We start from the raw sequence: 15178 nt of genomic DNA, 5'->3' as shown, positions 1-15178 counted from the left end.
GCCCGGTTTAACTGCAAGAACATTCGGCTGCTTGCTCTAAGACTCCAAGAAATCATCCTTGATTGTTAAGTGAATGGTTATCAGGAAGGAAAGGGAACCAGGTCCCTGGAACTGGCTGTACAGGTTGTGAGCTTGCCTAATGTTGTTGTTAACAAAGTTGAAACCATAGATGTCTTACAATGTTCATCATATTAGTAATCTCAAGCTCTTCAAAGGTTACCTAAAACATGGCTGGGGACATAGCACAGTCATTGAAGTGCTTGTCTTAGAAGCATGGCAATCTGGATTTGGTCCTCAGAATCAAGTTTAAAAAAAAAAAATTCATGGTGGCATGTCCTGGGGAGGCAGAGGCAGGAGGACTCCTGGCAATCACTGGCTGAACAGCCTAACCTACTTGATGATTTCCAGGCCAGTAGGAGACCTTGTCTCAAGAAAACACACACATGAGCTACCTAACACATACTGATGGCTTTGTCCAGTTCCTAAGGCCAGGTGTGCTTACTGTGGACACTCCAAGTTCCTAATGCAACATAATAGAGGACTGTGCCTTCATGTCCCTAGAGCAGGGTTTCAGTGCACTTGACTGTGAGAGCTCAGTGGGAGCGGGTGAGTGAGGCCGTTCACATCATGGAGGATGAAGCAGATGGAACAACAGGAACCAGTAGGTAGATGACATTGAGTGACCTATTCCTTCTGACCTATATCTGCCAGCAGGTTCTGCCCACTAAAGGTCAAACATCCTCCCCAACACAGCACCACAGATGGAGAATACAAACTCACAGCATGAACCTGCAAAGGTAAGCAAGAGCACATACTCACAATGGTAGAGTGTTGAGGCTTGGTCTGTTGCTATGTATTGGAAGGCTAAGTGCAGTCCCAAGGCCTGATTGCCCCAGAAATGAGAGTTTGCACATAGATCCAAGTGACACTATGTGACCTTGTCCCCAAGCTATTTATGATTAGTGAATAAAGATGCCAACAGCCAATAGCTGGGCAGAAGACACATAAGCAGGGTTTAGGGTTCCTGGGCTTGGGGGGGGGGGGTGTTGGTGGAGAACCATGAAGGGGAGAAGAAGGTGCATAGAGGCGAAGCCTCCATAGGGTAAAAATCTTAAAATAATGGCCATGTGGGTTGGCTAATTGAAGTTAAGAGCAGCCGAAATGACACATGACAAATTATGTAATGGGATTATTGGCTGGGAATTAGACATAAAAACATAGATATCTGCTCAGCTTTTGTGTTGATTAAGGCTTATTATAAATATAAAGGTTGTGTGTGTGTGTGTGTCTTTTCTCCAGAAACTAAATGGTTAAAGGTGGGGTAGAAACCCCAGATTGGGGTTATATGTTTGTACAATACCACAATGGTGCCTAGCATGCTCAAGGCTGTGGGTTTGAACCACCCAAGCACCAAGCACCAGCATCAAAAAAAGAAATGTTAGGATTATGTGGACTTGATGTCTTCATTTAAGTAGCTGTGTAACAAGATATATGAGTCGGGAGAGCACTTTCTGATCTCTCAGAGGACCCAAGCTTAGTTCCTTCCCAGCTCCAAAACTGGGCAGCTCACAACCTATACCTCCAAGTCTAAGGATCTGGTGCCCTCTTCTGGCCTCCACAGGCACCTGCACACACATGCATATATACATAGGCAGAGAGAGAGAGAGAGAGAGAGAGAGAGAGAGAGAGAGAGAGAATCTCAAAATACAAACTACACTGACACATGTATATACAGGTACCAGAAAGAAGCCAAGGCCACAACATCTTCTTCTCAACCATCAACATTCTCTCTTCTCTCTGTGAAGCCTTCCAATAAATTGCTGAGCAGGCACTTCTAGCTAAGTGATTGTTCGTGTGCTTTTGCTCCCATTAATGTACCAAGAATTAGTTGTGCTTATGTAGTTGCAGTAATTGCAGTTAATTAAATACTACATAAACCAATGAGATGGGGAACATGAACAGAAAGCCAGGTCCATGGAAATGTAGTCAAATAATTAGATCCAAAGGCCAGTTACGAAACAAAGGCTTGTTAAGGATAGGGGGATTAACTGTAGGAGATGAGGCAGGGCGGTGGAATAATATAACTCTAATGAGTCATATACTCAGGCTCCTTTCATAAGTGTTTTTATTTCATAAAACAAAATAAAATATTTAATATAGAGAAAGGGAGGGGAGGGAAAAATTAAAAGAATGTGCTAGTGGGGAACATTTGAGATTCAAATCACCACAGGGTCCTACAAACCTAAAAGCAAGGTTTTCCCTCATGCTCATATACTGTATATTCCACTCATAAACTTCCAAGAGTGGGGCAAAGCTTGGGCTCCTCTTTGCCTCCCAAATATTCCTCCTACATTCTCAGTATTGTGTTTCCCCAAATTCCCATAAGGAATCCATATTAGCTATATAATGAGGTGGTATCTTTGGGTTAGGTTATCAAAGGAACAAAACCCTCATAGATGTTCCTTTAAAAGAGTTCCTTTAAAATGTTCCTCTAAAAGAGGCCGAAGGGCATTAATTCATCCTTTCGATGGTTGAGAACACATGGGTATCACCTTGATATTATGCTCCCAGCTTTCCAAGTTATGGGAAATCACTTCCTGTGGTTTATAAGTCAACCTGACTGTGGTGTTTTGTTATAGCAGTTCAAATGGACTAAGACACCATGCAGGCATGGAATCATTCCGTTGTGGTTACAAACCTGGGCTTGCTATGGAGACAGTGGGGCTCTTCTGTTTCTTTGTCCTGCATCTATACAGCCTTTCACCAATAAGGTGGTGACAAGGTCCCAGAGTGTCTCAGGCCAACAGCCTCTGTTCAGAGATCATATATGGTAAACAGATGCTGTTCGTGTGTGTGTGTGTGTGTGTGTGTGTGTGTGTGTGTGTGTGTGTGTGTGTGTATCTGTCTGTATGTGTCAATGTGTATCTATGTATGTGTCCATCTGTCTGTCTGCCTGTGTCTGTCTGCCTGTGCCTGTCTGTGTGTCTGTCTGTGTGTATCTGTGTCTGTCTGTCTGTCTGTCTGCCTGTCTGTGTCTGTCTGTGTCTCTTTGTGTATGTGTCTGTCTGTCTGTCTGCCTGTCTGTGTCTGTGTCTCTGTGTGTATGTGTCTGTCTGTCTGTGTCTGTCTGTGTATGTATGTGTGTGTCCGTCTGTGTCTTTCTGTGTGTCTGTGTGAGTGTCTGTGTGTCTGTATTTGTGTGTCTGTCTGCCTGTGTGTCTGTGTGTGTGTGTGTGCATGTGTCTCTCCCTCCCTTTTCCCTCTACTCTATTTCTCTCTGTAATGCTGAGACTTAAACCCAGAACCTTCTACACACTAGATAAGTGTTCTATCACTGAGCTACACCCCTAACAATGCTCACCTTTGCCAACCTTTCCTAGTTCAGCCATGGATGCAGCCCACAAGTCCCTGCTACTTTCTAAGTCATCTGTATGGAAACCACACATTGCAATGAGTGTGCAAACAAGATGGGTAGTAGAAGAAAGATCTACCGATGGCCTGTCACCTTTGCTTCCCTCACCTCCTGTCCACACTCAAGCAACTGTAGCTCTGCTGGCTCAAGAAGGTGCTGGTGAACGCATATGCACACGTTAAATGCCATGGATCTGATACTGAGAAACAAAGACATGGACCATCTGGAGTAGCTGTGACTACTCTGCAGTCAAAGCAAAACTCAAGTTTATGTAGTAAACTGGTAAAGCAAGAAAAAAAGCATTAAGAAACCACTCGGCAAAACTGATCCTGGTTTAGTTGCAGTAAATGTCATCAACTAAATCAACTTCACTCTCTAGTTAAGAAGTCTGTATTCCCTCTGGGTTTTTGGCGTGTGTGTGTGTGTGTGTGTGTGTGTGTGTGTGTGTGCATGTGGTGATGGTGATGGTGATGGTGGTGGTAGTCGTAGTGGTGGTGGTGGTTTGAATATGCTTGGCCCAGGAGGAGCACTATTTGGAGGTGTGGCCTTGTTGGAGGAAGTGTGTCACTGTGGGCATGGGCTTTGAGACTCTTCTCTTAGCTGCCTGGAAGCCAGTCATCTCCTAGCTCCCTTCAAATGAAGATGTAGAACTCAGCTCCACTGGCCTCACTTCTGCCTGGATGCTGCCCTGCCTTGATGATAATGGACTGAACCCCTGAACCTGTAAGCCAGCCCAATTTAATGTTATCTTTATAAGAGTTGCCTTGGTCATGGTGTCTGTTCACAGCAGCAAAACCCTAAGACAGTTTGGTTTTGGGTGTGTGTGTGTGTGTGTGTGTGTGTGTGTGTGTGTGTGTGTGTGTGTGTTTTTAATGAGAGTGTGGCTGTATCCAAAGTGCAACGGGTCATGGTGTCTGTTCACAGCAGTAAAACCCTAACTAAGACAGTTTGGTTGGGGGGAGGGGGTGTCTGTGTGTTTTAATAAGAGTGTGTCTGTATCCAAAGTCCAATGGGACAGCATCTTAAGATGAATTTGGGCACTGTAGTCCCAGGATAAATTTCCATCCTAAACCCTTGTCCCGGGCACTCAGGGATACGCTGTGTTACACAAGAACGGAGGCAATTAAGATAATTGCTGCCTGTTCCCACCTAGATGAAGCTTCCCGATGATTCTTACTTGGGCAGCATTCAAAGTACCATGGCCCCAAGTCAAGAGACAGCAATAAACAGGGCTTAAGCCTCCCCTGCAGATGGACTCCACTATAAAAGACAATAAAGACAACAACATGGTTCTGGCTACATAGACCCTGCCAACTCTATCCATAATATGTCTTTTATTTTTGTTGTTTTGAGACAGCAACTCATTATAATAGTCCACACTGACCCTGGCCTCCCTCTCTCCTTCCCACACCTAGTCCTAGCTAATCAACGCTCCATCCCCCTGCCTCAGTTGAGTGTAGACAGGCATATGCCATCACAAGAAGATTCCAACAATAGATTTTAAGAAAAATAAATTTATCTCCCAATCAGTATCCAAGGCAACCAGATTCATCATAGATTTTTTTTTTCAGGCCACAAGGTCCATCCCACACAATGATGTCATTTAGACAAAAGATTGTCTCTGAACTCTTTCCCATCACTCCATACTTAGCCCTAACTGCCAATGAGAAGCCCTCTAGGCTTGACAATGAGCAAAATGGCTTCCCAACAGTCACCACCCCAAGCAGATTCTCTGTTATCCAAAATGGCTTCAGGAAGGGCGGGTAAGCTCCCACCAGGCAGCTCCTTACCATCCAGTTCTTCCACGGAGATATTAGCCAACTGCTCGCTGTCACTGCCTGCAGACAGAGATCGGTTGAGGTAATTCCCCTTGTACAACAAGCCAGCGGTTACATGGTGGAACGGCATCTTTTCCCTGTTCCGAAGAGAATGGGGGAGAAGGAGAGAAAAACATCATCACTCATCCATTCATTCATTCATTCATTCACTTCTTCGTTATTTCATTAGAGGGCTGTCTCTATTTTCCAGATGGCGAAGTTACATAGCTAGGGTGGGGGTGATGACTCAGTGGATAAAGATACTTGCTTCTAAGCCTGGCAGCTTGAGTGTGATCCCTGGGATTCATAGGGTGGTAAGAAAGAATGCAATCCTGGAAGTCCCCTCTGACCTCTGCACTCATGTGTACCTCCATACAACATGTATGCATGTGCACACACACATGCACACACACACGTGCACACACACACGCACAAAGAATGAATGTGAAATTATATTCTAAAGGGAACTTTAGATATTTACAGGGTCCCCATCACTTGAATAACTCCTAATTGATTTTAGGGTCCCCCTTTCCTCAATTTACACCTCATTTCTCCCATTTCAATGTACGTTTGAACTGTGATGCCCTTGTTAAACCCCAGAAAACCATGAAGGACACCAAGCTGCTTCTTTTTATTTTCATGTTGTTTTGATTTGTTTTGTTGTTTGCTTGCTTGCTTGTTTCCTTTGTTTGGTTTTGTTTTTGCAGCACTGTGGGCTGTACTTAGTTGCTGTACAAATAACTAGCAAGCATTCTACAGTTGAGCTGGTTTCTCAGCCCTTCTTCTCATTAAACAGAGCCCTACAAATTTTCCCAGGCTGGCCTCACACACACTCTATTATCTAGACTGTGCTTGGACTCACTATGTAGCCTTCATCTTGCAGTTCATCTTCAGCCTTCTGAGTAGCTGGGACTACAGACCCCACACCAGCAGGTCCAGCATCACTGCTATCTCATACAAATTAAAACACCTTTTGCTCTTTCCCTCAGCCTCAAATATTATCACTTCATGTAGGAAAACCCTGAGCATCCCAGAAAACGTTGACCTATCCAGCACCAGGGCATCGTGGCTACGCTCAAGTGAAGCTGTAAGTAGGTCACATTCTGCGGGGAAAGCAGGTGTCCCAGCCACACCACATTCAAGGAAGGAAAGGCAATGCACAAAATCCTTAACCGTTTTAATTGAGAGTTTAGGGGACAGGGAAGATACCCCAGTGGGGAAGATTACCTCTCAGCAAGCATGAGGACCTGAGTTCAAATCTCCAGCATCCTTGTAAAAACTGGGCAAATGCATGTTTGTGTGGCTGTCACTTCAAGATGTGGGGGATAGGGGAGGAGACAAAGGAATAGCAGAAGCTCACTGGCTGCCACCCTGGTTACAGGTTCAGTAAGAGACCATGTCTCAAGGGAATAAGACAGTAAATGATAGACTGGGACACCTGACTGACGGACATGACTGGGACACCTGATGGGCATGACTGGGACACCTGATGGGCATGACTGGGACACCTGACGGACATGACTGGGACACCTGACGGACATGACTGGGACACCTGACGGACATGACTGGGACACCTGATGGGCATGTCCACTCAAAAACATTTTCACCTTCACACACCTACAAACCAAGAAGATAAAATTTAAGTTTCAATGCTGACCCCAAACTCACTACATAACCCAGGCTGGTCTTGAACTCAAAGATTTCCCTGGATCAGCCTTCTGGATGCTGCTGAGGTTACAGGGAGTCACCACCATACCAAAACCCAAGTTTTTACAACCCCACACACGTCGCAACGTGCAAGATGAAGAAACAGTCCCGAAGCCTGACTGAGATGGAGAGGTGACTTTCAGAAATGGCTTCCCAGGAACGGAAGCAGCACCTCAGGGGCTTCAAGAATGACAAAATTTAAGTCACTCTTGAGTGTGATCAAAGAATCCTCGAGACTAGATTCACAATCTGCCCAACCAAAGCCCCTGCCATTACTGGGGCTTAGCAAGTCTCCCAGCACAGGAGAGATAGCTCAGTGGGTAGAGTTCTTGCCTTGCCAACATGAGGACTTCAGATCGATCCCCAGAACCCACACAAAAACAAGCTGGACATATTAGTGTACTTCAAATCCCAATACTGGAGAGGTGGGTCCCTTGAGTTCTCTAGCCTAGATTATTTGGTGGAGCACAAGCCAGTGAGAGAGACTCTACTTCAAAAGACAAGATGAATGACTCCTGAGGTCCAAAACCCAAGGTTTTCCTCTGGTGTGTGTGTGTGTGTGTGTGTGCTCACACACACACACACACACACACACACACACATGCACACATGCACACTCATGCACTCACGTGCATGCACACACCAAGTTCTCCCCCCAACATATACAGATCTACTACAAGATGTTTATTTAAACCACATGGTAGAAAGAGTAATCTCCTTCCAGCACAAGCTGGGGGCTTTGGTCCTACAGGAAAGGAATGCTTTCCCAGGCATCTGCCACTCTCTGGGGAGGTCACCTGTAGAATCCTTTCTGGTACTAAAGCTTACCATCTGCACAGTTAACCTCTGGATCCTCTCTGAAGTACACAGAAAAGAGAAAACAGACAACTCAATGTTGATCCCCAAGAATTACTGTCCAAAGCCCTCAGACCTTGCTCACTTGAAAAAGAACATCCAAATCAGGACCAGCATGTGATCTGAGCGCTCTGGGGTATGAAGTCATCTGAGATTCTAGAGAATCAGTAGTTTGAAGCCAGCCTGGGCTACCTAGCAAATTCAAGACTAGCTGGGGCTCTATAATGAAATAAAGAATAAAAAGAGAAAGGAGATAAAGAAAGGGAAGAAAGGAGGAAGAAGGACAAGAAGCAGCAAAGAGAAAAAAGAAGAAAAGGAAAGAAAAGGAAGAAGATGAAGAGCAGAGGAAGGAGGAGGAGAGGGGGGAGGAAGAGGAGGAGGGAGGAAGAAGAGAAGGGAGGAGGAAGAGGAGGGAGGAAGAGGGAGGAAGAGGAAGAGGCAGAGAAAGAGAACAAGTAGGAAGAGAAAGAGGAAGGGAGGAGAAGACTCTAGAAAAGAGCAACCTTCCCTGACCATGGCACATGAGTACTGTCCAGCACCAGGGACCACTCTCCTGTCATCTTCTCCCTCTAACAGGACCAAGTGATAGACCCAGCCAGCCAGCCCCTCTCCCTACCCCTTCAAGTCTAAGACATGTCATTGAGGAGGCTGCATCAGCTTGGAGCTGCTGTAGAGCCAAACAATGAAATCCCTAAGAGGAAGACTTGACCAGAGCACAAAGCCACTTGGAGGGAAAAAATAAAACAGTTCAGCAACTCGGGCGCCAGCGAGTTATTTAGATTCCGCAGCCCCAGCTAAAGCATCAGGCACTTCCATCCGGATGCCAAACGCTCTTTTCAAATTCAAACTGTCTAAAACTGAATTAATCATCTTCCCACAAAATAGGTTGCGCTTCCTGACTTCTCTATTTCTATCAGAGGTGCTGTTCACTCATCATAGCAACTGGGACAGCCCTCACCAAAGCTCTGGGCTCCAAAAGCTAAAACAGACATACGGATGAGGCTGGAGCCGACTGTCAGCCTCCCTTCACTCTGTGCATCACTAGCAAACCAAATAGCCATGGGAGGACTGCAAAGGGCAGGGTAAGAAGGCAGAGGATGGAGATCTGAGTTCTGTCCTTAGAGTGTACCTAAAAGCACATGTCTGTAACCCCAGAGTTGGGAAAGTGAAGGCGGTCTGCACCCCTGAGACTTACTGCTGGAGTCTGCCTGGCTGAATCTGGGAGTTCCAGAGAAAGTGAAAGGCCTCATCTCAGTGAAAACTAAGACTGACTTCAAGCCTCCACATGCACACAGGAACACCACACATCTGCAAACACATGGACATACACACATATAAATATTTACACAATTTAAAATTAATACAGAGAAGGCATGCTGTTGGTAGTTATCAAGGAAATGTCATCACTGAATATTACCAGTCTTCCATAGATCTAACCATAGATATTGTATGTGGAGGCAGTTTCCTCCAGGCATGATCATCGCAGGATACAGAGCAGAGCCTGCCATGATACCTACACGATGCTTGACCCATTGTCATGGTGATAATATAAGCCCAGCAAAACAGCAACAGCTAAGGCTAAGGTAATGGAATGGCTAATGTAAAGAGTGAAGGGCTAGTCACATGACCCTCAGTTGGGGTTCCAATCATTATTCCTTCCTGCACCCCAGCGGCACACGGTCTTGGGAGATGCTGGGGTATAGAGGAGGAGGGCACCCCAGAGGGTTCACTCCATGAAGTGGTCAACCGTAGCAGACAGGACCTTGAGGTGATGCAGCTAATCTGTGAGTCACTCAAACTGCTGTAAGGAATGGTCCATCTGTGCTCCAGTAATTAACCCTAATAAGCTCATCGGCTCACAAGCTAGGTTTGCATTGTAAGCATTACTTTCCTATGTCATGGTGCCACATCTAGAGCAAATGGACATTTGTGTATTTCTCCCTAGGAAAAGTCACACAGCACACATAAAAGGACAAGACCTCTTTCCTTGGAAAATATTCTTTTCTGTCATCTAAGTTAGTTTTCAGAACAATCAGGAGTCACAGAGAAAATCAGGTATATGAATTAGGACTGTGTAGAAATGTAACCCATACCTGACTCTTGCAGGCATGTGTCATTGTCACTGGAGAATGGGCTGAAGCTTGTGGTTGTCCAACCTGCGGTTTTCAAGCCACTTGTATTTCAGGATAACAGCCAATCACAAAATTATAAAGTTGCTTCAATCATTTATGAGAATGGGGGCTGGCATCTTTAAAAAACTTGATAGTGTGATTCTCCAATAGGAACTTTGTAAATGGCCAGGCAGCGATGCCAGAACACTGGACTCACTTTCAAAGGGAAGAGAGGGCCACCCTGGGACTAATGAGATGGTTCCGCAACTAGAGGTGCTTGCCGACAAGCCTGATGACCTGAGTTCAAACCCCAGCTCCTCACATTGTGGAAGGATAAAACTGACTCCCCCCGAGTCATCATCTGATTTCCACACACATGCCATGGTATGCATAAATCTACATATACAACATATACATATACATATACATATACATATACAACATATACACATACACATACACACACACACACACACACACACACACACACACACACACATATATATATATATATATATATATATATATATATATATAGTTTTAAGTAAAAAGAAGTCCCCCCATGGCACCCTGGATGGTGATTTTAGAGGGTGTTATTGTTGCTACCAGTGTCAACAGCAATGGGGCAGGAGACATAATGTAGGTCTAGGCTTTCTACCTAGGATTTAGGCCACTAAATTCCATTAGGATGAGGTGAGTACACACACACAATGGCATAGGCATGGTCTTCTCCAGAGAGAGCCCCAGAGATGACTTTCTTCATAGTAGCCACACACATGACTTTGGCTTTGGTGGCTTCTGAAGTTACATCTCAAAGGGCTGCTAAGAAATTTTTTTTTTTTGCTAGATAAGATCATTGGGTAGTCCCTGATGCCCAATGGGTGGGAACACAGCCCATAAGGAAAACCTCAGGGTCCTAAGGATTTTGAGGGGGTAGGTATTATGGTGTTTCTTACTGTAAACAAATGCTCAGTCTTGTTTGAGAGGTTTCCGAAGAATCTCAGCTCTACATCCAGGAAGGGAGTCAGAATAAGGTTGAAGGCCCTGTATGGTCAGGCCTTAACCATGACTCGTTGCTATTTCAAAACTGATTTGAAAATAACTTCTCTGCAAAAGGATTGTTGCCTGTGTGTTAGCTCCCTTCACAGAAAATACTCACTCCTCACTGGGCTGGCATTCTTGATTCTCAGCTGGTGAGACACTTCAACCAGACTTTGGAATAAAGGATTCCTCTGCCCTGCTCATGCCCCTTAAGTTTTCCAGTCCTATGTCACTCGGTACCCAATCCAGGATCTAAGTACCTGCTATTTCATCCCGAATTAAAGTCTTTGTAAATCTGAGGAGACATCTTGCCTGATCATCTCTAATTGTCTTTATGGGAACGAGACTCATTAAGGGTTGTACAAAAACTAAAGGCATTCCTTCCACAGCAACATGAATTGCTTGAGTTTCTTTGTGTTTGGGAAATGGCCCACTATCATCTTTTACCTGGATCTTTGAAGCTTCAGATTCACCACACAGCTTTTTGTAGGTAAAGAAATAAAGATAGTGTATTACATCCTTGGGGTGGGGAGGAAGAGAAAGAAAGAGATAGAGAGAGAGGAGGGGAGGGAGATTGACAGACTCAGTTGAATTTATCTCTGATGGTTCATCTTCTTTGTCAACTTGATGAGATTTAGAATCACCATGGAAACAAACCCCTGGGCACATCTGTGAGGGAGTTTCTAGACTGTGTTGAGGAGGAAAGAGTCATCCTGAATGCAGGCAGCACCATCCTTTTGGAGTGTGGTTCTGTACCAAATACAGCGGAGTAAGCAAGCTGAGTACCACCACCAGTCTTCCCTTGCCTTCTGACTGAGGTTGGGATGGGAGTAGTCGTCTCACAGTCCTGCCTCTGTGCCTCCTGCACCCTAAGGCTGAGAGCCAAAATAAACCTACCCTTCCTTCCATGACTTCTGTTCATTATTTTTTAGGAGCAAACAGAAAAGTGAATAATACAGGATCAAATCCACATCCGAGCATCAGCCCCAGAATGCACAAGTATTTTGTGCCCAAAAAAGTGATCACCAGGGAATCAGGCTTGTGACTACAATATAGTTTGTCTCTGATAGAAACAAAAGAAGCTCACCAATTAGGTACACGTTCATGTCCCTTAGTGTTTGCACCCAGAATGTTCAGAGACTAGTGGGAATGAAACTTAATGAATACATCACCCGTAGCAATAATTAAAACCGCATTCATGACCGGACCATCCATGGTAATAAAACTAAAACAATATTCAAGTGCAGGAAGAATGTTGGCTCGAGGAACCACAAAGCAGCTGCTGCTGTGAGGGACTGAATTTCACTCCAGATGCCTGAGGAAACCCAGGCTTTAGGATGCTCTCCTTGGCCAAGAAGACAACTATAATCCATAAGTAAAGTCAAATTTCACTTTAAAGTTAAAACGTAAAGGTGCATCCTTATGCAGAGAAGCAAAGGTAAGAGCCCAGCCTTAGAGTCAGGGCTGTGGCTTGAATGGATGTGATCCCTCCTGACTTGCATGCTTCAACCTCACAGCCAACAATAAGTACTAAGAGGGAAGGCCTTAGGCTGGGGAAATGTTCAGCTCATTCAGAGTTTACCGGGCAAATGCAGAAGGAAGCTTGGGTTCGCGTCCCAGAACTCATGTGTCTTCTTAAAAGAAGAAATGGGGGAGATATGACTGGGCACAGCAGCGCTTCTATAATCACAGTGCCAGGGAGGCAGGGACAGAAGAGCTGTGAGGCTTACTGGGCAGCCAGCCTAGCTACCAGTGAGTTCTAGGTTCCATGAGAAACCCCATCTTAAAAAATGCAATCCCCATCAAAATTCTAACTCAATTCCTCATAAAGTTAGAAATAGCAATTCTCAAATTCATTTGGAATAACAAAAAACAAACAAACAGGATAGTGAAAACTATTCTCAACAATAAAAGAACATCTTGGGGAGTCACCATCCCTGACCTCAAGCTGTACTATAGAGCAATAGTGATAAAAAGTGTATGATATTGATACAGTGACAGACTGGTAGATCAATGGAATAGAATTGAAGACCCAGAAATGAACCCACACACCTATGGTCACCTGATCTTTGACAAAGAAACTAAAACCATCCAGTGAAAAAAAGACAGCATTTTCAAACAATGGTGCTGGTTCAACTGGCAGTCAACATGTAGAAGAAGGCAAATTGATCCATTCTTATCTCCCTGTACAAAGCTCAAGTCCAAGTGGATCAAGGACCTCCACATAAAACCAAATACACTGAATCTAATAGAAGAGAAAGTGGGGAAGAGCCTTGACACAGGGGAAAGTTTCCTGAACAGAACACTAATGGCTTAAGCTCTGAGATCAAGAATCAACAAATGGGACCTCATAAAATTGCAAGCTTCTGTAAGGCAAAGGACACTGCCAATAGGACAAAATGGCAACCAACAGATTGGGAAAAGATCTTTACCAATCCTACATCCAATAGAGGGCTAACATCTAATATATACAAAGAACTCAAGAAGTTAGACTCCAGAGAACCAAATAACCCTATTTTTAAAATGGGGAACAAAGCTAAACAGAGAATCCTCAACTGAAGAAACTTGAATGGCTGAGAAGCACCTAAAGAAATATTCAACATCCTTAGTCAGGAGGGAAATGCAAATCAAAACAACCCTGAGATTCCACCTCACACCAGTCAAAATGGCTAAGATCAAAAACTCAAGTGACAGTAGATGCTGGCAAGGATGTGGAGAAAGAAAAGCACTCCTCCATTGCTGATGGGATTACAAGCTGGTATAATCACTCTGGAAATCAGTCTAGCAGTTCCTCAGAAAACTGGACATAGTTCTACCAGAAGATCCAGCAATACCACTCCTGGGCATAAACACAGAAGATGTTCCAACATGTAATAAGGACACATGCTCCACTATGTCCATAGCAGCCTTACTTATAATGGCCAGAAGCTGGAAAGAACCCAGATGCCCCTCAACAGAGGAATGGATACAGATAATGTGGTACATTTACACAATGGAGTATTACCCAGCTATTAAAAACAATGACTTCATGAAATTCGCAGGCAAATGGATGGATCAGGAAAATATCATCCTAAGTGAGATAACTCAGTCACAAAAGACACACAAGATATGTACTGACTGATAAGTGGATATTAGGCAAAGAGTGTTGAATACCCACAATACAACTTACAGATCACATGAAGCTCAAAAGGAAGGAAAACCAAAGAGTGGATGTTTCAGTCCTACTTAGAAGGGAGAACAAAATAATCAAGGGAAGTAGAGAGTGGGAGGGACTTGGGAGGAAGAGAAGAGAGGGAAAGGAAAAAGAGCGGAAGAATCAGATAAGGGAGGAGATGGAGGAGATATACAAAGAGGGTCAGGAAATCGAACAGAGGTGTGTAGCAATGGGGGATGGGGAACTGGAAATGGGGATGGGTAATAACCAGAAAGTCCCAGATGCCAGGAAAGCAAGAGCCTCCCAGGACCCCATGGGGATAACATTAGCTGAAATATCTCATAAAGGGGAGGGAGAACCTATTGAGACCATAGCCATAGGTTAGGAATGCACCCTTCCCCTCCCCCAGTTGAGGGATGCGGCCATCCACCCATCTCCAAAATTTTAACCCAAAATTGCTCCTGTCTAAAGGAAATACAGGGACAAAGAGTGGAGCAGAGAGTGAAGGAAAGGCCATCCAGAGACTGTCCCACCTGGGGATCCATCCCACATGAAGACTCCAAACACAGACACTATTGCTAATGCCAAGAAGTGCTTGCTGACAGGAGCTTGATACAGCTGTCTCCTTAGAGGCTCTGCCAGATCCTGACCAATACAGGTGCTGATGCTTGCAGCCAACTAGCAGACTGAGCACAGAGACCCTAATGGAGGAGTTAGAGGAAGGACTGAAGGAGCTGAAGAGGCCTTACCTGGCATCAATGGGAGGGGAGGCCCTTGGTCCTCCTGTGAAGGCTTGATGCCCCAGTGTAGAGGAATGCTAGGGCAGTGAGGTAGGAGTGAGTGGGTGGGTGGGAGGAGCACCCTCATGGAAGCAGGGTAAGAGGGGATAGGATAGGTGGTCTGCAGAGGGGAAACCGAGAAAGGGAATAACATTTGAAGCTCAGAATACCCAAGATACAATTTGCAAAACACATGAAATTCAAGAAGAAGGAAGATCAAAGTGTGAATACTTCGATCCTTCTTAGAAGGGGGAAGAAAATACCCATGAAAGGAGTTACAGAGACAAAGTTCAGAGCAGATA

The 15178-nt window shown here is 44.7% G+C and overlaps 1 protein-coding gene across 9 annotated transcripts in view; it reads right to left on the bottom strand.

Moving 5' to 3' along the window:
• Positions 1-15178, bottom strand: part of Caln1 (calneuron 1) — a 476922-nt gene that overhangs the window by 334935 nt on the left and 126809 nt on the right. For all 9 annotated transcript variants that reach the window (XM_006504369.3, XM_006504367.3, NM_181045.1 and 6 more), the window contains one exon: positions 5203-5327. In XM_006504369.3, coding sequence (XP_006504432.1) covers positions 5203-5327 — 125 coding nt within the window. The remainder of the gene's footprint in view (positions 1-5202; positions 5328-15178) is intronic.

Source organism: Mus musculus, chromosome 5 (genome assembly GCF_000001635.26).
Source record: "Mus musculus strain C57BL/6J chromosome 5, GRCm38.p6 C57BL/6J".
In the NCBI taxonomy this organism is placed as follows: domain Eukaryota; kingdom Metazoa; phylum Chordata; class Mammalia; order Rodentia; family Muridae; genus Mus; species Mus musculus.
This window is presented reverse-complemented; position numbering and strand designations above follow the sequence as displayed.